At 39.5% G+C, this 26,083-nt stretch overlaps 1 protein-coding gene across 4 annotated transcripts in view; it reads right to left on the bottom strand.

Moving 5' to 3' along the window:
• ROBO2 (roundabout guidance receptor 2) overlaps positions 1–26,083 on the bottom strand; it is a 417,793-nt gene that overhangs the window by 32,621 nt on the left and 359,089 nt on the right. For 2 of the 4 annotated variants that reach the window (XM_035115776.2, XM_035115781.2), the window contains exons 18-24: positions 21,559–21,601; positions 19,843–19,970; positions 15,081–15,362; positions 14,620–14,745; positions 12,694–12,850; positions 7,745–8,005; positions 2,028–2,242 (exon numbers count right to left, since the gene is read on the bottom strand). In XM_035115776.2, coding sequence (XP_034971667.2) covers positions 2,028–2,242; positions 7,745–8,005; positions 12,694–12,850; positions 14,620–14,745; positions 15,081–15,362; positions 19,843–19,970; positions 21,559–21,601 — 1,212 coding nt within the window. The remainder of the gene's footprint in view (positions 1–2,027; positions 2,243–7,744; positions 8,006–12,693; positions 12,851–14,619; positions 14,746–15,080; positions 15,363–19,842; positions 19,971–21,558; positions 21,602–26,083) is intronic. The other 2 variants (XM_060273643.1, XM_035115784.2) reach the window with 1 other exon arrangement.

Raw genomic sequence — 26,083 nt, 5'->3', positions numbered from 1 at the left:
TGCACCTCCATCTTGGACCTGTCAACTTAATACTAATGGTAACAAAGAGAGTTAACTCTTCTTTCCTAACTTGAACGTCACCCTTTGAAAAGGTGATTCAGAATCATGTTTGCTTTCTTTCATGATCACTACCTCTACCACTAAGGAAAACAGGACTACAGAAAGCATAAGGAGGCAGAAAAGGATACATAAAAAGATATGCACATCCATTTGGTGTTGACCTAGTTTTTTGGCCCCTTTCACTTTGTTCCCTAAGGGCTTGGCACAATAACAAAGTATTCACATTTAAAAAATAATGACGTAGGCAACTGAAAGCTTGAATGAGCAGTGTTGGTTTTTAAAAACCAGAATTTGTAATCAATATACTTGTACATTGCTAGGAAGAAAAGAGACCATGACTTATAGAAAAGCAAATATGCAAATCTTGCACGCGTACACACACACACACACACACACACACACACACACACAAAGACTGACATATTAATACACATAAATGAACAGTATTTTGGTGGCAGGTTTTAAAATATGTATCATGACTCTAAGACCTTTGATGGATTGCTACAGGAATGCTTCCCTAGACAGATATGCAAAAATGCACAGAATTACAGCCAGAAGGAGATTATGCTAAAAATTCCAGTAAATTCAGGTAAAGTGGCTTAACATACTTGTGCACTAATAAGCCAATCTTCCAAATTCAGAGACTTGAACTTGTAACTACAAGTCTTCAGTTGAATCTGGATTTCAAATCACAGCAGTCAAGCTACAGTTCTTAAATCTTAATTAGCTTGGCAAGCAGCCTGGCCCCAGGGCATGGGGAAGGGAAACTGGAAAGTGGGAATAAAGCACCATTTCCCTTAATTCAATGACACACACAGAGAGGGAGAGGGAAATCCGAGGTACTGATGCTTCATTACTGTCATATTCCCACCTCTAACAGTGGAAACTGTGATGTGTTTTCATAGCTGCAGTGCTTAGATAAGGGCATAAAAAACCCAAACTCAAAACAACTTGCAAGGCACACAGAAGGAAGGCAAGTATTAAAAGACACTGCATTAATCTGTCTTCAGCGAACAGAAATTTCATGAAGATATATTCAGAAATTAGTACTGTTCCATAAAGATCAACAACTGAAGAGATGTGCAATATTTTTAATGAGCTATATAGACCATGCATGCTTGGGCTTCAATAGACCTCAGTCAACCTAGATACAGTACGTTAAGTACAGGTCCAACATCAGTTGAAATGAAAGTCTGCTGAAGCCTAGAATGAGGTCATTGATATACATGTAAGAACAGCACTTTCTCACAAAACGGAATGGTTGTCTATCTTCTACCAACAGCAGTTTTATTACCAATTCAGGGTGGGCAAGCTTAGTCCCCCCCCCCCCAGGTTTGACTTTGATTATTCTACTTCTCCAGACATGTGAGGAATAAGAAACAGTCAAGCAAAAGATGTTCGATTAATTAAATGGGATTTGGCTGAAATGGAAGAATGATTAAATATGTAGTGGGCACAAAATAAAGGTGTCACCACATAGCTGTTCTTTCATACTGCAACTTGTTCTGAGGTTATTCAGAAAAAAAGTCTTCTAACATTCATCACTTTTACAAAGCCCCAAAATAAAAAATAAAAATCTAGAAGCCTTTTAGATGTCAGCTTTTCATGTTGTTCCTGATACAAAATATTTTTTTAGTCTAGCTGCTTTTGCTCTAACCCCCCTCCCCCCCGCTCCACCACACATGTAATAAACTTGCTTTCCCGGTAAAGTGAACTTTCCATGAAAGCTGGGATATAATTGATTTTTCTTTCATGTTTTTAAAGCTTTTTAAAATTCATGAATTTTCTTATCATTTGCAGCAAAGCAAAAGCATTTTCAAATCCTTTAACAGTTGTGAGCAATATTAACACAACTTTTTAAAATGCCACAGAAATAGAGCAGAATAGAATACCCTTAAACATTATTTCATTTAGAACACATTTTACATCTTTACAAAGCAGGTTCATTCTTAATTTTGTTTGCCTACCTGTCACTGAGCTGTCTAGATTGTCCATGCTAGAACCTGGAGTATGCTCTAGTCCTCTTAGTGGTCTTGTGATTTCTAAAGCTTCTTCAATGTCATCCTCATCCTCATCTTCATCCTCAGGAATATCTGTTTCCAAATCTGATATTAGAGATCCAGACACATATCCTAATGGTGGAAGTGGAGTCTGGGGTGGCTGAGTATTGCTTTGAATGTGCCTAGAACAAAGGGGGGAATGCAAAAGGGGAAAGCACTTTAAAAAGCTACAAGCATGATCCAGTCATAAGCCATATACTGCACTTTGCTGAGAATAAGTCTTATTTAACTCAGTGGGACATAAGAGGTCTTAGGGGAGGGGTAGTACCTCTGGTGGGGGACACGCCATGCTCCTTCTGGAGAAGTTTGCCTACCTTTGGCCCCCACCCTGCATGCAACTCTCACCTGTGGCTCCTAGAAGCTGTCAGCATGTGGCAGTGGCCAAACCCCAAGAACGGCTTTAACTGGCTTGCTAAACCAGGCGAGGTCTAATGGGTCTCAAACCTTTGGTGAGTTAGGGACTTCATATGAAGACAGGCTCCAACGGATTGAGCGGACAAAACCAATAATGGGTTAAATGGTCAAGAAGGTGGTTTCTGCATGTGCTGTGGAGGGAAGTGAGGAGCAGATGGGGCTCGTTAATCTCAGAAGGTAGCTCATCTAGGAGAAGGAAAACTATTGACTCTAAGCCTTGCAGGATATCTTCAGAAGAGAACGCCAAGGAGTAAACCCTCCACAAATCTGGAGTGGATTTGAATGGTGCCAAGCTGGTGCCAAACACACTGCCGTGCTTTCCTTTGGACATCAGTGAGGTTGAGAAGGCGTTTTTTGCCATTTAGGTAGTCCAGGACCTCCATAAATACTGCCCAGGCTTGTGCCCCAGGGAGGACACTTCAGTGCTGGTAATGCAGCAATTTGACTTCACCCCTGGAGGCACACTCCATTGTTTCTTGAGACAGACAGATGCCAAAAACAGAATAGGATTAAGCTGTTGAAACTCCATTTATAACAAATAGTGAGATTTAGGGTGATGTACTTAACACTTCCACTGAAATCTCTCAGATTTCCATGTGCTTTTTGAAGTCCTTTAACCCATCATGATCACAACAAATAAGAAACAGAAGCAGAAGGGGGGGGGGAAATGTTTCTGAATAATTTGTGGGTAGCCCTAAAACAACTTCACTCACATGACTATTTCCGCATTATATAACCAATTGTTACCATGGATTCTACACGACTGTATGCCAACTGGTGCAAAACATTATGAGGAAATGGAAACAGTGGTTTTATCTTTAAAATGAGGCTAGGGTCATGAATGAACAAGTCCCATGGAAGTGGCCATTCCAAAGATAGCAAAGAGCTAATCTCCAATATATGTTAGATATATTTATGAGGCTAGAAATGTCAAGCCAGATATACAGTCCAGAATCCATATCATTTGAGATTTTATCTGACCTTATTCTTACTAGAATGCAAGAAATGACTACTTAAACAAATCAAACATTTATATAGCAAGTTTGTGTTTGTTATCTTTAAGTGGATGGCACATATAGTAACTTAGTTTCTGGGCTACTTTGACCAAAATGGTTGAGGCCATTTTCCCAACTCGAAATAAATTAACACAGTCTTCTACCTTGTAGTGGGAACTACTAGAGTAAAAATACTGAAATGACTGGTGACAGGAAGGAAGGAAGGACAAGCACATGAAGGAAGAACAGCAGAGACCTTAAAGCTGCATTAGAAAGTTCCAACACTTTTTTTGAGTCATAGGAGTGAGACAACTGACTCAATCTTATCACATTAAAGCTGAAATAATCTTGTATATACCTGATAGGACAAAGGCTTGATAAGGTATATATAAATGGGAATTTCAAGATGAAAAATCTCTTGGAGAGGAAACAATTCTACGTTGAATGCTGGGCTGTTTCCTTTAGTTAGGCTAGATCAGTGGTGGTGAACCTATGGCACGTGTGTCAGAGGGGCCCTCAGAGCCCTCTCTGTGGGCATGCACACTGTCGCCCGAGCACAGAGCCGGCAGAAGGCGAGGGTGGCGCATCGAGTCCTCAGCTCAACTTGGGCAGCCGAACAGCCGCCATCCTCCTCCTCCCGCTGTGAGGTTGAAGCAAATACTGAGAGAGCGTGCCTAGACTCCCCAGATACAATGCAATATGGTAACCAGGTACTTCTTTCTTAAGGGCTAAATAGGAGTCAGAGTAGTGACAGCTACTGCACCAATTCAGGTTAAATTGCCATGTTGGCACTTTGTAATAAATAAGTGGGTTTTGGGTTGCAGTTTGGGCATTCAGCCGCTAAAAGGTTCGTCATCACTGGGCTAGATCAAATATGGTTATGTTGTAATTAGGTTCCTGTTTTGAAGCTGCATAGCTTCCTAGGATGAAGAAATCATTTGTGCATAAGGTTATCTCTAAGTCAAACTTCACACTGTATTTTACACAAGGGTGGGTGGGTATTTCTATACTAATTCCTCCTTAATGACATATTTTTAAAACAATAATCTATATTATATGCATTCATTTACAGAACAACCCTGATAAAATATTCTACCCCATTCACTGGGAAATATCATTGCTATTTCTTAAGCTGCTGGCATTTTTATTTTTATTTTGCCTGTAAGCCTTTTGAAAATATGAATATCATTGCATTTGGTTATGGCATTTAAGAGTACTGTATCGGCACATAGTCAGTTTATCAGATACAGCTAACTGATACAATTTATCCAATACTGAGTGTGCAATTCCCCATCTTAAAAGCACAGATTACATAATGAGATTCATGATGTTAACTGACACCCAAAGTTGCACCTGCAGTTTGTATGCCACCACAGGAAGTGTAACAGCTGCAAGGTACAGGCTGAAAGCATGCCAGGGCATGCATCTGTGTCCTGCCTGGCACAATTATACATTTAACCTAGACCCAAATTAGCTGATGCCTGGGCTTCTGGCTTGTTACATAAACAAGCTATATCCCATGGAGGAGGTGGCCTAAGCACCCTGTTGATTGGCTGCAGCTTGCAAACGAGGTTGGAGTACTGAAAATTGTCCAAGGAAAACAGCTGGCTTTGGCATTGGCAGAAAATTCATACAAGCCTCTTTGACCTATAATAACTCTTTCAGTGTAAGTTGTGGCCTTTGTATGTCAGGAAACATTCATTGGCATTATGCCATTTAGCAACTTTATGTCATTTAACAGCAGACGGTTTCTTGTCCTGCTGAAGTTTTCTTTTACTTTTAAAATAATATGTTTACATGTTGAGCTGTCCAAAAAGCCTGTGACATTCTATTGTATATAGTTTGAGTCTGTTTTGCTCTGTTTTTCAGTCCCCAAACAGCCCCTCTCATATAGGTGAACTACTTTGGTATCTTCTCCCTTTGAATACCAAACCAGAATTTGGATTTATGCTATGAATATTTTTAAGCAACTGCTTCCATAATCTCTTTTACTCAAATACAGCAGAATTGGGAGGTTATACTTGTCAATCCTTCAGCTTTCCCAGAATGGGCTCTGAAAGTTTTTAATTCTACAGTTTCTTTACTAATACAACCTGAAAGAGACATTAGGACTTTCCTCAAGAACAAGAGTGATATCCAATTATGACTGATTTCAAAAAGCTTAAAGAACTACTGGGTGATATTCCATGGTCAGAAATACTCAAAAAGAAGGAAGTCTAAGATAGTGGGAATTTCCTAATGGTGAAATATTGAAGACACAAATGCAGGCAGAAGCATCAAGAAAGAAAAGTGGGAGGCATCTAAACAAATTGGTGTGCTTGCATAAGGAACTTTACAGAGGAGCTGGGATGTAAGAAGGGCATGTAATAAGAAATGGAAGAAAGGACAAATCACAAAGTGGCCAACAGTTGGATGACAAGAGAGAAAGCAGAACAGCTTCACACCTACTTTGTCGTGGTCTTCACCCAAAAGGAAAGCAGTGCACAACCTGGTGAACACAGAATAAATCAGGCATAGGCAAACTTGGCCCTCCAGATGTTTTGGGACTACAACTCCCGTCATCCCTAGGTAACAGAACCAGTGGTCAAGGATGATGGGAACTGTAGTCTCAAAACATCTGGAGGGCTGAGTTTGCCTATGACTGAAGTAAATGATGCAAGGAGGGAGCTGCAGCCTGCTAGGAAAATAGGTGGTAAGGGAACGCGTAGTTACTTTAAATAAATTCAAATCTCCAGCGCCTGATGAACTGCATCCAAGGATACTAAAGGAGCTTGCAGATGTCATATCAGAAACTCTGTCTATAATCTTTTAGAATTATCAAAGTACCAACCAGTCAACTTGACAACAATACCAGGAAAGGTTCTAGAATAGATAATGGTTGGTCTGTGAACACTTAGAAAATGATGCTGTAATTACTAAAACCCAGCATGGGTTTCTCAAAAATAAGTCATGACAGATGAATCTCATTTCTTTCTTTTTCTTTCTTTGGGATAGCATTAGAAGCTTGGTGGATCAGAGGAAGGATGTGGACATGGTATATCTTGATTTCAATGTGGGTAAATTTGTTTAGTGGAATTGTGGTATTTATGTTTCTAACTGACAAAGTCCCCCATGATATTATTGTGGAGAAGCTGGTAAAATGTGGGCTGGACAAGTTAACTGTTAGGTGGATTTGTAGCTGGTTGACTGACCAAACCCAAAGAGTGCTCACTAATGGTTTCTCATCATCCTGGAAAAAAAGTGACAAGTGGGGTGCCACAGGGTTCTGTCCTGACACCAAATTGGGAGGGGTAGCTAATGCCACAAAATACAGAATCAGGATTCAAGATAATCTGAAGTGGACTGGGCCCAAACTATCAAAATGCATTTCAACAGCAACTACCGTAATGTCAGGTTCTACATTTAGGCAGGAAGAACAAGCTGAACAAATATAAGAAGGGGAACACCTGGCTTCCCAGTAGTACATGTTAAAAAGCTCTAGCGGTCTTGGTGGACCACAAGTTCAACATTAGTCAGCAGTGTGATGCAGCAGCAAAAGAAAAGATAAAGTGAATGCTTTTCTAGGCTACATCGATAGAAGTCTAGTGTCTCGACAAAGAGAAGCAATAGGCCTGCTCTGCCTTGTAAAGAGGAGACTCAGAGGAGATATGATCGTCATCCTCAAATATTTAAAGGGCTGTCACAAGGAAGATGTAGCAGGCTTGTTTTCTTCTGTTCTGGAGGCTAGGACCCAAACCAATGGCTTCAAGTTGTAGAAAAGAGATTCCAACTAAACATCAGGAAGGACCTTTTGATAGTAAGAGCTGTCTGACCATGGAATGGACTCCATTGGAAGGTGGTGGACTATTTTTCCTTGGAGGTTGGATGACCATCTGTCATGAATGCTTTAATTGAGATTAAGAGCCTGGGTAGCTCAGTTGGTTAGAGTGTGGTGAAAACTCTTTCCCGTCAGGCTGCAAAGGAGTCAGAATCTACATCTGACAAAATCTTTTTGTTAATTGGTTACTAAAGGCACAGGCAGATCCTTCAAGATGAGAATTACATTCTCATGCGATGTGACTTCTGATGTTTTTCATTTCCCAAATAGTATCTGGGTCTGCCACATTTACCATATTTGCTTTGTATCTGTGAGGACAGCATATGAGAACCTGCTAGAAAGAAAGAAAGAAATGAGACTGCGAAAGACAGCCGTGGCTTTGTATCTGCCACATTTACCATGTTTGCTTTGCTATATCAAACTGATAGGCCCTGGTAAGTTCATCAAGATGGGCTTGAAGCATAGGTTGCATCTCCTCCCGTGGAGAGGGCGTGAGCGTGGCAGTGGACTGCTGCCCAAAGGAGATTGCTGGGGAAGAGGCCACTCCTCGAACAGGAGGTGTAGGAACTCTATCATCTTCCTCTTCAAGCTCATCCTCCATTCCCTGATGCAAATATGTCTGGACTGGTAAAGGTGGGCACCAACCATCGCTGTCATACCTAGAATAGAAACGATTTAGGTTTAGGCTATATATAATTCATTGAAATAACGATACTGTATATTATACTGTATGCACAATGGGGAATCTATTTCGTTTTATGAAAACAACAACTAAGAAACTTGAATAACCTAAATAATACCCGACTCTGTAAAACCAGGCACAGATTCCCCATTTATTTCAGCAAAGCTAATGCTTATTTTCACTCTTTATCTTTTTGATACAGGGCAAAAAGGGGCCCAACCAAGAGTGATACCGAATAAAAATCTCTTTGTTAATCTCATTTCTAAATGAGGCAATTTCTTCAAGAGCAAAAGAGTAAAACAAAACAATGAACGTGTCATTTTTAGTACCAGTTATTATATATTATGTTGGTATTCTCTAAAGTTAAATCTGTGCAATGTGGATAAAAGGATAAAAGGATACAAGAGGGCTGATCAATTTCCCTGTTTCTGGCACACTAACTTGAAAGCAAGTTCCACAGAATACATGGGACTCACTTCTAAGTAGATGTGCAGCTTTAGGTTGCAATCATGAAAATGTTTGTTATAACAAAACACTTAGATGGAATTCTGCTGTGCAATCAGTTACCAAGCCTTATGTGACAGTTTCCCACAGAAAATCTATCTGACTGACCTGGTCAACCCTAGCTATTCCTATTTGTCAAATAAGCTTGTTTTGTCTGCTTACACAAAAAAGCATCATGATGGACAATTTTTTTTAAAAGTAACAAAAGTGATCCTAAAGAACTTTCTGACAGTAAGAGCTGTTCGACAGTGGAACAGACTCCCTTGGGAGGTTGTGACTTTCCTTCCTTGGAGGTTTTTACGCAGAGGTTGGATGGCCATCTGCCATGGATGCTTTAGTTGACATTCCTGCATTGCAGAAGTTTGGACTAGATTACCCTCAGGGCCCCTTCCACCTCTATGATTCTATTATTCTATTTGGGGAGGTGGAAAGCTCCAGTAGCAAACTGTCATTTTTGTCCTTACTGCTCCCTTCCAAAGTATCTCCATCCTCATTACTTTGCTTTACTACCAGCCTTGATCCTCAAGCTCTTCTTAGTTATTGAAGGGAATGGGGAAGAGAGTTTTCATTTCTTCAAATCGTTCTTTAGGGAAAGGGATTTCCGTGGTAATGAAATATAAGGATATTAAATTGTCTTTTTTTCAGAGAGCAACTATAAAACTTTTTGCTTCTATTTGCAAATCCTTTTGATTTTAAATAAAACATTGGCTGATTTGGTTAGCAAACAAAGCAAACAATGCATCCCATAACTTATTTTTAGTGATCTCCATTACAATTTGAAAACCCCATGTTTAGGAGTAACAGAAGCGTAATGGTGACACAACAAGCAGGCAGTAATACAGGGTGGAATGAAAGGAAAGCGTTACTGGTGGCAACCCTTAAGCTGTTGTGGCTACTGAAAGGGATGTAGCAGAAAGACCTAATTGTATTTTGTGGAGCTTGGTATTTCTGGCCTTCCCATTTCTTCTCAGAGTCAGGCATTGGCATCCAAATGCTCTGATCACACTGTGACCAGGAAGTAGCAGCCAGCTGAAGGTCTTGCAGTATGGGGCTGTCTGCCTCTCCCATTTACCTGCTTGTTACACAGGTATTCTTTTAATAGTCACCTATTACTTGCATATATTAACTCTTTTCCTCACATTTAAAAGTCAGTGGAATAAATCAGTCAGTGGAATAAAACAGAAAAGCATCATTCTCCCTGTGCGAACTGTACTGATTTTCCCCCCCTATAAGGCACTTGCCTTTTCAAATTTAACTTTCTTCTTCTAACAATGCACTTTCTGGGGCAGGGAGAACTGTGCTCATTATCACTGCAATATTATAAATAACTGGAAAGTGTAATTTGAAAGACAAACATAGTAAAAGCTATGGCTGAGCTGTGTGAATCTTGAAAGTATGCTGTCAGCATCACTGATTACTTAAGCTTTAAATAACCAGTGTTGTCTTGGTGACAAATAAAATTCTCCCCGCCAAATAATAGATACTATACACAACTGAGAAGCCAAGACCTGTGTCACAAAGGTTTCTCTACAGATAATGCATCAATTTACCTGTCTTATTTATCATTGTGGTGTCTTAAAAATATATGGGAGTTATTTGTCTTTTATTGCACAATTATCTGAGCTGAGAACAGCAAATACATTTAAGTGCAGATATCGTTACTGAGGGTGGTGGGGGGAGAGAGAAGATAATTATTAATCAGTACCACTTGAAGCAAAGTGTCTTTCTTTGTGTGTAGACCAAGTGCCCCCTTGAACAAAACATTTTAAAGGCAAACAGGAATCCTGTTAGTAGAGTATTTTGAGGTGAAAAAGATTGGGTGAAACAGATTCTCTAGAATCATTTTAATCAGAATTTAGGCCTGGCTACGGCACTGGGATTGCTTTGTGACCCTGAATAACTGATAATCTGTGCTGAGGGAAAGGCAAAGTGTGTGTACCTGTTACTTGACAACTTTTTGGCTTTCAATACTATTGACAATGGTTAACTTCTGGAGAAGGAAGCCGGGTTGGCAGTTGGGAGGAGCTGCTTTGTGGTGGTTCCACTTCTAGTGTTCCATCTTACCAACCAAGCTGTTTTAACACCTACATGAAGCTGCTGAGTTTGGGAGTGTACTGTTTGTCATATGCTGATGACATTTACTTTTATTCCCCACCCCCCTTTACAGCTCAAGCAGAAGTAGCAGTGAATGTACTGGCACCAGTGTATGTCCTTGATGATGGACTGGATAGGAGTCAGTAAACTGAAGTTTAATCCAGACAAGACTGAGACATTGTTAGGGAGACACTGAATGGGATGCATTCTGCTTTCGATGGGTCACACTTCTCTTGAAGGAGCAGGTGTGCAGCTTGGGGAAACTCTTTGATCTGATATTGTCACTGGAGACCCACTGGCACTCCATGGTATCAAGTACATCCTACCAACATCTGCTGGTAGCCCAGTTGCAACTTTATAGGGATAGCTTTGCTTCAGTTGTCTATGCTCTGGGCTCCTAGGCTGGATTATTGGGACGGGGGAAGGGGCTTTGGTTTTCACCACTTTAAAAAGAAAACAACTTCTTCAAAGTTCAAGGTTCTTCTGAGTAGCCCTATTTTGGTCAACCAGCCAACTTACTTAGCTGCTAGTATGTAGTATTATTGTTCTTTTGATTCCTTTCAGGAACACTTTAGGCAAAAAAAGACAAGAAGTGAACCCATTCACAGTTATCAAGACTATAACACACAGCTGCTGCTCTTGCTACTGCTAGGATGTTGCATTATACAGGGACATAGTATTTCCTACACTGACTGTCAGCAGCTCTCCAGAGTTTCAGACAGAAATCCTTTCACAAGTTTTCTTGGAGATGCCTGGGATTGAACCTAGAACCTTTTGCATGCAAACCATGTGCTCCAACAGAGCTATGGCTCTTTCACTTTTCTCTGTTAACTGAGCTGAGAATGTGTTGCGTTCTAGCACAGGAAATTTATAACAAACTATTGTTTCAAACAACACACCCATATTTATAGATCCTTTCTGTAAAATTTAAATTCTACTGGGGTTTATTTTCACAAGTTCAAGAACAAAATGACGCTGAATTACTGCCAAAAAGATGTCCCTGGCATCTCTTGCAAAACAAGCACTGAGGATAAGTTGATTTACACAGATTTTCAATAGAAAAACATTTCTCTCTTATGTGAATACACATGGATTTTCTACAGAAAATCTCTTTGAACACACATAGACATACAATCCACACCCCTATATCAATTACAACTAGTTTAATGCTGGCACAAGCCCATATCAAAATAAAAATAAAAATTTCCCCACTCCCTAAAATTGCTTAGCTTTTGAAAATTTCAAGGATGTGGACTATCTATTAGGAACTATGGTGGGAACATAAGACAGGAGGCTGGATCACAGATATGCTTTGTCCAAGCTACTAGACTTTGCTAATGAAAAACTATAGGGAGAAAGTTAACCCAAAGCCAAAGGACAATATTTGGCCAAGGTTTTTTTTGCCCTCCCCGCTGTCCTGCAATAATGTGGCTGCTGTATTAGCAATTTTAAAATAGCTAAGCAGGAGACAGTGCTGTTGAGTCCCATTGGAGATAATTGCATTGTTTTTGCTAGAGTAAAGTGGGGGGACAGTGGCAGTGCTCCTCTCAGTGTATGGCCCACCATCCAGTGTAGTATGGATGTCTGAGATGGAACCTTACACAGGAGGGCAGGGACAGGTCAGCTGCAGAATAGTGTGGGGGGGCAGGGGCCCAGCCCTGCCCCCCCACTCCTTCCTGCATTGTCCTTCATGTAAGCAATGCATGAGGGGGCTTTAAACTTTGGAAAACTAGGAGAGATCCAAACAACTACTGTATATAGTATGAAAAATGAATGTCCAAATTTTACTGCCATAAACACATTGTATCGCAGGCCCATTGAAGACTGCATTATCTTACTATTGGCAACAGTGTGTACATGTGGGAGTGCATCAGACAATTGTATTATTAAGCTGTTTGCTGAGATACACCTAAAAGGCCTTCTGCTCCACACATATTAGTCCCCTCATATCCAAACACCAGAATCTGATTGGGGTAAAAGGCCTTATACACATTACACACCACAGCTGTGAGATATTGCATTCCACTACATTCAAAATGGTCTCCCCCCCCCCAAAAGATACATTACCCTCCTTCTTGCTGATCCACACCATAGTGTTCTAGCTCTGTGCCTGGAAGAGGCTGTATTGGAGGGGGTGGGAGTGGAATGCTGGCCCAGTTAGACCCATTATTTTTCTGAGGTTTGGAATTGTTTTTGTTTTTCTTTTTCTTCCCTCCTTTCCCACCTGAAATCAAGAAACATTACAGAAGTATGAAGAAACAAACTTGACTATTTATATTTCCTGAAAGAGCTCTGATTCCAGATGGTACACTCAAAAAATAAAAAGAAAAAGAAAAAGAAAGGGAGAAGAGAGGAGTATTTTTATCTTAGCAACATCAGCAGCAACATGTTATAGTTGTCATAAGGTTATAAATAATAATAGGGTGGAATGGAATGAAAATAGTCTGTATAATTGCCCAGAATTACTTCTTTTTATTTCACACACTCCATATAGCTTAGTCACAATGAAGCACACATTGAAAAAAGTTAAAATGTACTTGCTATATCAAAACTATATTTATTGATTTATTCACGTCTGCTATAAACCTCTGTGCAGTCATTGTTGGAAAAAATAATAGACTGCAGCAAACTCTTTCAGATAGCAAATCACAGTGTATTCATAGAACCATTTTGCATAATCTTTCTCTCTCTTTCGAAATGAGTTGTTAAGGACACATCCAAAAACTTTACTGTTTGAGTTTCTTTCTCTTTTCATTCACAAGGCCAAATGTAGTTGCGAAAAATGTAAATCGCAAAAGTAACTGGTTTCTTACTGAAATCGTATAGGGACATTCAATTGAAAAGTATGGATCAGTTCTTTTTGTAATATTTTATGCCCATGTAATTCAGGGGTCTTTTCACTCTAGAGAAAAAGGTCTTGTTATAGAGAATTGGAAGAGGACCAAATAAACCAACACGGAAATGAGGATTCAAGGATAAAAGAGATAGATGAATAAAGGATAATTTTAGTTAACGTATAAAATGATAGACAATTAGGGTTATGTACTGAATCCTGAGGAGGAAGAAAGCAACAAGGAACATGAATATAAATGACCATGCAGTGGAACATGTATATGTGTGTGCACATTTGTATGTTTGTAATAAAATAAACCAAACATTTGGAATAGGAACTGAAAGCATCACAGGGACTTATAGGGAAATAAAGCAGAAGAGCAGGTGGGGGGGAACAGTGCTGGAATAGCAAAATATAAGTTATTGTAAAATAGCCTCATAACAGATTTTTAGAATGTATTATGAAAATGGCACAATTCTGCACAGAATAATTTAACACAGCAAATTTGCTGCTGCTCTTAAAGCCAGGTAATCCATTTTGCAATGGTGATGTGTAATAATTATAATACAGCATGCAGCATAATACCTATACTTTATGCTTGTAGGCAGCTCTGAAACTTTTAGAATGATCATTATCATAAGAAGCTTTTCTATCAATTCCATTATATTGCTATGGGTTGATTTCTTGATACGCAATAGAAATATTGTGAAATCTCACAGGAGTTGGGGGCTTCAATAATGATACAACCAAAATATTAACTTCATCATGAAGCTCCTCGGAGAAGGACAGTGCTGCAAAGTGAAGATTGATTTACGAATAAAGTCAGCACCGTGCCAGAAAAGTGAGAATGTTACAAAATAAAATTTCCAATCATGCTGAAATACACAGGGTACAAAGGCTACAAATATTTTCTTATTATCTCTAAATGGGTTTCTTGTTCGGTTAGGGCAAATAAGGCACACTTCTTTTTTATCAAGCTCATGGTTTTCCAGATGATCGTGACACATCCACATGTGTCTAAATGGAAGGCAAACTGCAATATTTGAACACAGGCTCTGGCTACAGTGATCATTCTTCCAAGGTTATAACTAGTTTGTGTGTTTTTTAAGCTGCTTACAAGCACAAACACTTCTCCTTACACACATTGTATTGAAACCAACCTGAGAGGCTGCCACTTCTTTCTGAGCTGTTGTGAGAGCTGGTGGTGCTGAAATCCTGTGACTGGTTGTGTGGCATTCTATTAGACAATCCCTCAGCCAATCGGTAGTCAGGGATGTAAAGTAAGGCTAAGGGTTAAAGGGCAAAGGTCACAGTGCCATCATGTGATTAGTTTATAGCTCATGCACAACATGCAGTTAGCTGGTAAACAGTGGATGTGGTAGGACTGTGAAAAGTTAATATATTCTAATGGTAGAGGGGGTGGGGGAAAGATAAGCTGTGATACTTGCAAAAGCTGAAGCAAACTAAAATCGTGACACAATATAGTTTGTTGCATAAGTATAGGATACATGCAAGGTATGCAATTAGTTTAGGGAAATGGGAACAAAGAAGGGCAATTTTCTACTGTGCACAAGAGATTTTTACAAACAATTGTAGTAAGAAAAATGAGAACTAAAATCACCATTGTTTCCTTTGCTCTGATCAGGTAGAGAATAACCAAATCCCATTAGGTCACTTTTTTGCTGAATCGAACTTTTCCACTGAGGATCTGGTAAATCAACTGCCAACTCGTGAATGCTGTTGGAATGCAGTATTTGTGTTGTGGCGTATGGGGTAGCCTGTGTTATTTGGCTGGAACTGTTGTAACTAGTTTTGGTAGTGAAGTCAATGCTGCTGTAAATGGCTCCATCAGAAAGCATTGTGGCAGTTTTATCCCCTTGAGCTGGCACCGGAGGCAGCACATCTGTGATGAAAACAGGGAAATGAAACAAATCAGCATGGGAAAACCCCAACAAGAAGTTTTAATATAAAAAAATAAATGTGTCATTCTGCACGTTTGCATTTCAGCTGAGACAGTGTCCATGAGCCAATGGAGGGAAGATGATGTACAGCCATCGCCTTGCTATCAGCATCTGTGACAAACTTTTCACTTGTCCTTCACGTCTCACTGCCTAAAACGATCTTTCTTCCATACCTTCAGCTGTGAAAGTGAAGTTTGGAATATTTCTGTCCTGAAGAATGTTTTCAATTGTTCATTTCGTGTCAGAGCCAATGAAACTGTCTGTGCTCCAGGGAAATGATGAAAGGAGTCACTCCACAAATCACAGAGGAAACCATCTCCCTCTGCTTTCCCCCACCATCAAGAAACACCTTATGAGTATTGCACAGAACTGAATGAACATGGAACAATCCTCAGATAATTCTTTTCAAGGTATGCAGAGCTTAAATGTTTTTTCTTTATTTCTTTCTCTCCTACTGAACATTATCTGGCTTTATTTCTGAAGTTAGCCAGACATTTTTTTCCTGACAATAAAGAGGGGTGAAAAAGATATGAATAAATCATTTTGAAATGTGTCAAGATTTCAGCAGCTCTAAAGAGAATTAAATGATCAGTCAATTATTTTGCTAAACTAAGCCATTGAAACTGAAGGGCAGCTTCTCTGGGAAAAAAGTACATCTAAATTACGGTTAAGCCATAAAAATATTAAAATACATTTACATGATATCTAGTAAATATGTCATGTGTTGAACCAGGGAACTCCCTCACCCATTCATCTATCTCAACCTTCCCCAACATAGTACCAACTCCAGATACTTTGGACTACAACTCCCATGAGCCATAGTCAGCACAGGGAAGGCTGATCTAGATAAATTAATAATTTTAATCTTTTGGTGTGCTGAAGACCTGATCATATATCTTCACAGTGGCAATCTGTGAAGAATGAAAGGTTCAAAAAGTTAATCATGAAAGGTTCAAAAAGTTAATCTTCCTGACTAATGAAGGTATACTAGTTGCATAAGGCTCAATGAAACATCCAGTGCTGACAGAAATGTTGAACAAATGCATATACTGTATCAGATAAGAGGATTATTTTGCAAGTTGGATGTTAAAATAACTTGGTTTGGTATTTGCTTTAAAATGTTACTTAAAGGAGGTTCCTATTTCCTTGCACTAGTTCTCTTTCAAGCCAATAGCCCATATTTTCTCCTTTCCCATCAACATGCAGGTTTTTACAGAGGACTTAGTTTGAAATCTCCCTGGTCAAAATCTCACTGCTGCTTGTGAACTACTGCTAACAGTTGACAATCTGGCTCCAGTTTTCCAGTGGAAGTGCTCTGGGAGTCTTCCTCTCAGCTTCAGCTGCCTGCAATTTCAGTCCTGTTGTCCTAAGTCAGGCATAGGCAAACTTGGTCCTCCAGATGTTTTGGGACTACTACTCCCATCATCCATGACCACTGGTCCTGTTAGCTATGGATAATGGGAGTTGTAGCCCCAAAACATCTGGAGGGCTGAGTTTGCCTATGCATGTCCTATGTTTTCATTCCTTGGACTGCAAACACTTGCTGCCACTGAAGCTTCTGCTGGCTTCTTTAGCTCCCAACTCAAGTCTGACTCTTGAATTGCTGTGTCTGCCTTTTTACACCCTTCAGCCGCAGTGTTACAACCAATCAAAACCTTCTCTCTGACAGTTAAATGGAACATCCACTGAAGGATCTATCACAGACTGACATTTTTGATCCCACTGTCTCATATAAAACAATGGTCTCTAATGTCTACTGACATACCAGAAAAACTCAAGGCACATATTCACCTTCTAAGTAACTGTATCAGTGTAATGGTTTCTTGACAGACCAACAGCTGTAAGATTGCCTGTACACTATCTCTTAGACCTCAATTAAAGGTAATTTGCCAACCTTTTACCTTCATTCAGTTAACTACTCACAAACCAGATACTTTTTAAAGATGCAATAATACTATTACCAGGCACCCCCAAACTTTGGCCCTCCAGATGTTTTGGACTACAATTCCCATCTTCCTCAACCACTGGTCCTGTTAGCTAGGGATCATGGGAGCTGTAGGCCAAGACATCTGGAGGGTCGCAGTTTGGGGATGCCTGCTATTACACATACATTTACACATTTACTATTACACATACTATTATACATACACATACATTGCATTTATTCAACTTTTACTTCACAATTTTGCTGTTTCTCCAAAACTGTCATTGTTAAGTAACTTTGCATATATACAGCTTTCAACCAGGAAAAATAATCTCAAAAACTAATGTAAAAGGCTAATAATAATAATAATAATAATAATAAGGCAGACTTAGTAAATTTATTTAAAATAGCATGAAAAACGTGTTATAATTGGTAAGTGGGAGGGGCAACAAAGTAGCATGAGGCAGGGGAGTATGTTTGATGGAGAGGGGAATGTAAATTTAATACTTTTATTTATTTTATTTTACTTAACAAAATTTATATACTGCTTTATAGCAGCAAGAATGATTTAAACGGCTGCCGAAAAATACAGTGAAGGCGCCTGCCTGATGTCAATAGGCAAGGAGTTCCAAAGTGTAGGTAGTGCCACACTTAGAGAACAATTTTATACAAGTACAGAACAAGTATGGTGTGGCACCTGTAACAGTGCCAGTTCAGCAGATCAAAGCAGTCGAGTGAGCACAAAAGGGGTGAACTGTTAATGGCTTTATGTACCAACAGTAACACCTTGAACTTGGCCTGGTAACAAATCAGCCAGGAGAGGCAGGGGTCAAGTGGAGGGTATAGCTGCCAGTGCCGGGTCCACATCAACTGACTAAGCTGAAATCAATTCCATCACTGACTCTGCCATTGGAATTGCAAGAAGTGCAGAGTCAAGATTACTTTGATGTCAAGTGAGTTTCTCTTCAAAGCGTGTAGCCTGTTGGCCACAGCAAGTCCTCAAATGCTCCAGAAGTCCCTCTCTCACAGTGGAAGTCAGTAATCTCTGGATCCTCCAAACTAACTCTGTGAAGAGGTGTATATGAATCTGAACTTATGGTATGGTTTACCTCTGTAGTTTGTGGGATGTATAAGATTGATATAGCTCTAATTTGAAAGCACTCCAACGCCTGGAGACCCTGAAAACCACCTGGCAAGAAAGATCTTGGGCCTCCCTAACGGGACCATACCCACCCAACTAAGAATGGAACTGGGACTGCCATCTATCGTTGCAAGAGCCCACATCAGGATAATCACCTACTATAAATCTGTTGCAGAAGCCCCAAACTCGACTCTTGCTAAACAAGCCTTTCTAGTCTTTACTGGTAGCCGCATTTGGTCAGGCATGGAGACTATCTGTGAACGCTATTCCCTCCCAGATTTTTCCGCTCTGATCGCTTGGGACAATAACAAAATCTGCAAAAGGATTCTAGACAGGGATGAAATGCTGGAGCTGGCTCTATCCAATGCGGCCAACTGCAGAGTTTAAGGTCGGGGGGAGTGTTAGAAAATATACCCTGTAGGAATGTTGTGAGAATGGAATGGAAGCGGGCAAGTGTGGAGGATTCCTCAGGTCACACAGATAGTGAGCCATAGATCTTACTGCCTTTACGCAAGGAAACTATGTGGAAACCCTGGGATTAGCGTCCACCAATAGAAATTTCATGCGGTCATCTTCCAAGGCAATGAGTGGAGGAATTAGTAGAAGGAGCCTTGGTCTTATTGCATCGTATAGGGGCAGTGAAAGGAAAAAGTGGATAAAATCCTCTATATAATATTCTATATAATAAACCAAGCTTTCCTTATTCCTTTGTGTGAGAGCTTCTATAACAAGTGCATGTCGTAACTCCAGCAGAAGATCCTAAACCTCTCAGGAGTGTCTATACATGAGTGCTGGCTGCGAAAATGTACACTTGTAACAACTTCTCTGGCTGACTACCAGAGGATTCAAGTTCAATTCAATGGGTCACATTCAGTTCTGCATGAGCAAAGTAGGATTTCATCTTCCATTCTTCTCCCCTGCAAGTCTCCAAAATCTGCTCTGGAGGGTCTGTCTCCCGAAACCTGTTTCACTTGTGCAACAGCAGCACAGGATACAGCCCAATATAATGAAAGTGTAGCATCTTATGAAACAGTTAAGCACATTAGAATAGCATAGTCATTCTGCTAAACTATTCCATCTGGTTTAGAAACAGTACTCAAGTTCTGTAGAGTGAATTCAAAAGGAAGATTTTGCAGAAACATAGCACATGTCCACAACCCCTCCCCCCAAACACTAATATCCAGAGGGAAATGTATATTTCCTTTTTTTCTTAATTGGTGGTCTTGTTTTATAGCTATGTGGTGTTCTTCCTTTTAGTTATCTATATTTCCAAATGTATTCAAATAAAATAACATGTAAAAAATGAATGTTCTGCAATTTTTATTTTTTATTTTACTAAATCACTGAACAAACCTACCTCCACGTCCAAAATTTCCAAGATCATTTGGTCCACTACTGCTGTTGTTTACAGGTAGGCTGGTGGCAGGCCAAGAATCTGCTAGCCAAGGATAACTCGGGTCACTTGCATTTAACAGGCCTGGTCGACTGGAGAAAAATGAACATCGAAATACATCTGTGGGAAACTCTTTACAACTGCAAACTGAGGAGACTTTATACATCTCTCTCAACAATAAAATTTAAATTTTATTTCATATTAAAATTGTGAAGGCTTTCTTGGTATAAATGATTCAGCAGTTAATTGGAGCTTTACACAAATTAGTACTGTATGTGCAAGTGGAATCAGTTACAAGTCTGCTAGAATCCAAATGAATTCTGTAGTTCATTTCAAAATAAGGAGTAGACTGTACCATTGAAGGATCCTAAACTAGGGATGAATGATAAATTACCACCTCAAGGGAACAATCACTCAAAGTGACTGTTCTGTATCAGCCATTTCCAGGACTCTGGGTGAGTATTCCTTCACTTCCTGCATCCCAAATGTATGTCTGTCATCCACAAGCTGCTAGCTCTTCCTTTGAGCAGCCTTGCGTGGTTTTAAAGGCAAGTAGGTTTGAGTGGGATTAATGAAAAGTTCAAAACAGCATTTTTATCTGTGTCAACAGACTTTCATGTTCATATAATTTGATTTCAGATTTCAAGAACAACTGAAGACTGAGCACTTTTTATCTGAAAGGAACTAGTCATTAAGACGTTAGAATTTGGCTCAGTGGGCACGTTCCTAAAACTGAGAGAGATGAATAGGAGAAAGGTGGGGGAACAGCACATTAAACAAATAAGTCAGAAGCTGTACTTGATTATTAGTACGTGTAAACAAACAGCATTGTGGGAAACAAGATACTGGTCTAGATCTGCTTTTGCACTGATCCAGCAAGGCTCTTTTTATGTTTCTTTTTAACAGTTATTGTTATTGTATCCCTTCCCACCCCCCATGAATCCCTTCTGGCACAATCCCTAAGAGAAATGTGGGTTTCTATGGAAACAGCAATAAGAAGATCTAGCAGCATTCTTGCCACATCTAGGAACTCTCATTAGGCCTAATCTTTGGTGTGTGTGTGTGTGTGTGCGCGCGCACACACACACACACACAAATATTGATTAAATAGGAGATTGGAAGTTATTACCAGAGCTTAATTACAATCTCCATATTGGCATAGAGAAAATAGATGAGGATATATGGCTCTGTTATCAACTTTTATCAATTTCAATTGAGTAGCCAAAGTTGTAGAATCTAGTCCTATCAATCTACAGCCTATTCATCTTCCATGAATCATTTATTTTGTGATCGATTGTGTGTAATTGTTCACTCACAGCAATTTAGTGGGAGCCAATAAGGAGTCTTAAACAACAGCAACTTCATTTACTAATGCCTAATTAATGCAATAAACATCCTGAAAACAAATGAACACATTCTTTCTGATACTTTCTACTAATTTCTTTCTGGGCATCTGGGAGATATGAAACATCTGGACTTGATTCCCCTCAAGTGTACAACAGATCATTAAAATCTGGTCTAAGCCATTTAATTCCTCCCAGAATTGTCACTCTAGCAACTGATCATGTAGTACAGTAGTCTGTTTTTCTTTTTTTAGTTCCTAATAAAAAAATAAATCTGATGGGGCTTAAATATGACACAACCTGAAATTGAATACGACCTTTTCAATAGCAGACATACCTTCCATTGCTCATAAGTCCCCCATCTCCTCTTTGGAAAGTAACTGGTGTAGGTTTTCATAAATAAGAGAGCAGGAAAAGTCTGTTAGCCATAGTAAGTCATTTATATCAAGCATATCACAATATACAATATAATGCATTAAACAATATAATCAAGCATAGGTAGGAAAGCAAAAATTGCCATATCTCCCAGTTCTCTCTAGACAATATTGATTTAAATCGATCTCAGTCACAGTCTCATAGGACAACTTATTTCTGATCCCTTGATATTATGGGTTTTGGGGAGAAATTCTCAAATCAATAGACCTTTGGCTTCAAATGTATGAAACCAGAGACCCCTGAATCATGCAGATTCTAATGAAAACATTACCTTCATATCTTCAAACTAAATAAAAATGAATCTGTGCTCTCTTTAGCATGTTAGTACTCTAATAAGTAATTAACAATGACCTGGATCTGCTAATCATTGCAGAAGGAGCAAAAGTGAAAAGTTTGGGGAAACTGAAATGGGGAAAAAATATTCAAAATACATTCTCATCTTATATTCTAACACCTTTTATCCATGCCTGAAGTGTTATGAACAGAGTGAATGATGTAAAACCAATGCTCAAACTTGGGTCCGAAGCTGTTGTTGGACTACAACTCCCATAATCCCTAGCTAGTAGGACCAGTAGGAGTTGTAGTCAAACAACAGCTGGGAACCCAAGTTTGAGAAATCATGATGTAAACTCTTAATTGCCAAGATCAGTCTTGTAATCTCAAAAAATTATGAATACTTTTCAAACATAGTCTAAACACACCTACCTTACAACAAGATATTGTTATAAATTTAGGGTCTTGCATTGCTTATAACTGTTACAATCTCTATGTTGTAAGTCCTATTTAAAACAGTACAGTACAGTGGATAGTATCACGAGACACAGTATCAGTGTTCTGCATAACATACAGCAGCCTTTGTCAGATTCTTTGGACTACGATTATGAGAGTTATAGTCCAAAACATGTCGTGGGCACCAGGCTGGTAAAGGCTAGGGTAAAGCTTGCATATTAGAACCCCTGAACTATCTTCTCAAATGACAATTGTGTGTGTTCCTGTGACTTAAAGTAAAGAAACCCCTGGAATTTCAGTGCTAGCTGTCAAAAAAATGAAGGAAGTTTGGAAAACCAGTGAAGAAGATTGGGAAAGCAAGGAACATGGGAGAGCTTTACATGTGTAACGTTTCACCAGGAGTCCAAAGGGGATAAAATTGGTTTTCCTCCATTTTTAAAAAACTATATCAGCTCTGTGGGGTAGGTTTGAATGGGGTAGCCTGAGCACAAAGTCACCTAGTGAGCTTTATAGCTGTAAACAAATTTGATTCATGAGTTACCCATCAAAATGTAGTGATGGCGGTGGTGATATGATTACCTACTCTTTACCAAGAGGTCTCATAATGGATTACAACAATTTAAAATTTAGAATTTAAACCAGTTAAAACAAATTATCTCATCAAGTATACCACACTGGTCTCAACCATCACACAACTTCAATCCATGCTGGGGTATAGTCACTGGTCTTTTTGTACAAAGCACAACAAGAGATGCTTGATGCAACTCACAGGATTAACTGAAATGATCAACCATCCTGGGTGATCATATGCATCTGAAAATTCCACAAAAATGTTTCTCCATTAATACAGAAGTACTTCAAAATTTATAACACAAAGCAGCTTTCTCTTGATCTCTTGCCACACACTCCGCAATCTCAGTTAAACAACTGTACAGCATCAAGATGGAAATGCTATGATCAGCAAAGACACAGACATATAAAGCAGGGTAGCTGTAGCTTTCTGGTGATACATTACATTTTTGCTGTGTTATCAGTTCCACAAGTGGCTTCACAATGCGCGTTCAACTACAATGAAGACAAAGAGGATCCCTTTGGGATCCCATATAGAATGAACTTAGGAACTGATGATTAATTGCCTATCACCACTGCATGGGCAATTATTGTTGCTAGAAAATCACAACAGGCATATCGCAAATTAAATGCTTTACCTATTTGGAAATGAATTAATGCTAATCACAGTGAAAGTGTATAAAATATTAAATACAAAGTATACACAAGCATTCTAATGCTTCTTAATATACTACCAAACAATCATAACACATGCTAAAATAGTTTATGCAAAATTGGGTGGATATTTTACAGCAATCTGCAGGGAAACAATGGGTGCAAGTTTATTTAGTTGTGGCTGGCATCGTAGCTGTTAGAAAATGTGTGATTAACATCTACATTGGATTCTCTCACTTTCATTTCTGCATCTTCTTCCATAACCTTACAAACATAATTTGAAACTTGAAACCAAGCACTTATATTCTACATTTTGTTTCTACTATGCCTAAAGTGTGCCAGACAAATGGCTTGCTGAGGATAGGCTTAGTTCAATGAGCTTCTGGTCCTCAGAGAACAAGTTTGTTTTCTTGAGGCAGTGACGTACGGGATGAGGCCTTCTGGGGATGAGGACGTCCTAGCAGTGTCCCACTCCCAGGGTGAAGAGGGGATTGGTAAAAAGGAAGTGGAAAGATAAAGTCAAGGGGCTCAAACATCTTCAGAATGTGTGGGTGTTATTAGAAACCACAATACTGGAAGCTCAGCTACAATGCATACTACAGGTCAGGAAAGGTACCACCAAGGTGAAGGGACTACCAGCAAGGTTAACAAGCAAACTATTAGAGATCAAGAAGCCTGTCTTCAGAAATTTAAGTCTGGCCCAAATAAAGAGAACAAAAAGGAACACAAACATTGCCAACAGAAATGCAAACAGGCAATAAGGGACAAAATGAGCAAATTCAGGGATGACATTTCTAGAACCCTTAGGAGCACAATTCAAAAGTTATTTAAACACTATGAAAGCAGGAGGAAACTGGCTAGGAAGGCAGTTGGATCTTTAGATGACAAGGGAGTCAAGATGTACTAATGAAGGAAAACAAGATTGTGGAGAAGCTGAATGAGTTCTTTGCATTTTTTTTCATTCTGGAATGCCACAGAGAATCCCTGTGGCTGAATTAACTTTATTAGAAAGGAAGTCTGAGGAACTGAGGAAAAAACTGTTGACAAGAGACATTCTAGGTCACCAGATCTCAAATTTTAAATTGCTGATTTTCTAACATAAACATGTAACTTGTTCTGAATACTAGCATTTGTACCTGAAGAATAGAAACTGTCCAATGTAATACCATATTTTAAATAAAAGGATTCATGATCATTTATGTAAGCAGATGCTCACAACAAACACTTCTTCAGAGCTTAATCCTACCCCCTCCCCCAAGAAAGGAGTTAGATATAGAGGGATTATGTTCCCCTTTTGCTCACTAGTAGGGTTAATAAAAATAAAGTATTCCTAATACATATGGCCAAACTTCCAGTCACATGTAAAGGTAAAGGGACCCCTGACCATTAAGTCCAGTCGCGGACGACTCTGGGGTTGCGGCGCTCATCTCGCTTTACTGGCCGAGGGAGCCGGCGTTTGTCCACAGACAGCTTCCGGGTCATGTGGCCAGCATAACTAAGCTGCTTCTGGCGAACCAGAACAGCGCACTGAAACACCATTTACCTTCCTGCCAGAGCGGTACCTACTTATGTACTTGCACTTTGGCATGCTTTCGAACTGCTAGGTGGGCAGGAGTAGGGACCGAGCAACGGGAGCTCACCCCGTCACAGGGATTCGAACCACCGACCTTCTGATCGGCGAGCCGTAGGCTTTGTGGTTTAGACCACAGCGCCACCCGCGTCTCCCAGTCACATGAGAAGCTCCTAAATAGCACTTTCCACCTTTCCACCTTCTCTATGTTCTGGGACATGATGTCCACTTCTTAATAGCAGCCAATATTCTGCCACAATGCAAGCAGTTGGACAGGAGTTTTCCTTTCACTCAGATTGTGGTACTATATCAGGGGACAGGAGGAATGGAGTTGACCCTGCAGTCTGGTTTCTGTAGGTTTATAGGGAAGTAAGACAAGATACTGGCACAGTCAGGCAATCCCGAAAGTAAAGAGTGTTGGTAGAGTGGTGAGAAGGGAATACCTTGGCAATAAGAAGCTGAGACCTCCTGTGTTCTTATGATTCTATGAACTGGACCAATGTGATTGTCATTCTGATTGCTGGAATTATTTTCTTCATCAAAAACGAAGTCATGTTTCTCTATCATTTTTTACAAAATAAAAAAAATCCTTCCAGCAGCACCTTAGAGACCAACTAAGTTTGTCATTAGTATGAGCTTTCGTGTGCATGCACATTTCTTCAGATACGATACCATTTTTTAATGGTTGCTGGGTGTGTTATAAATAGTTCTCATATTGTGAGGTTATAATGCAATATCTGTTTTCAGTAGTTGCATTTTTTTATGGAATTGTCTTACAGTCTTTGGGGAACGCATTTATAAGGAGAAGTAATCCCACAAGAATGGATGCTGCTTCATTATTACATCTGTCTCTGGAAATTAATATAATTTTCAGAATGACAACTGTTATCATCTCAGAGTGACA

The sequence above is a fragment of the Zootoca vivipara genome, chromosome 4, assembly GCF_963506605.1.
Source record: "Zootoca vivipara chromosome 4, rZooViv1.1, whole genome shotgun sequence".
NCBI classification, from domain to species: Eukaryota; Metazoa; Chordata; class Lepidosauria; order Squamata; family Lacertidae; genus Zootoca; species Zootoca vivipara.
Note: the sequence above shows the minus strand (reverse complement) of the source record. Positions and strands in the feature narration are given on the sequence as shown.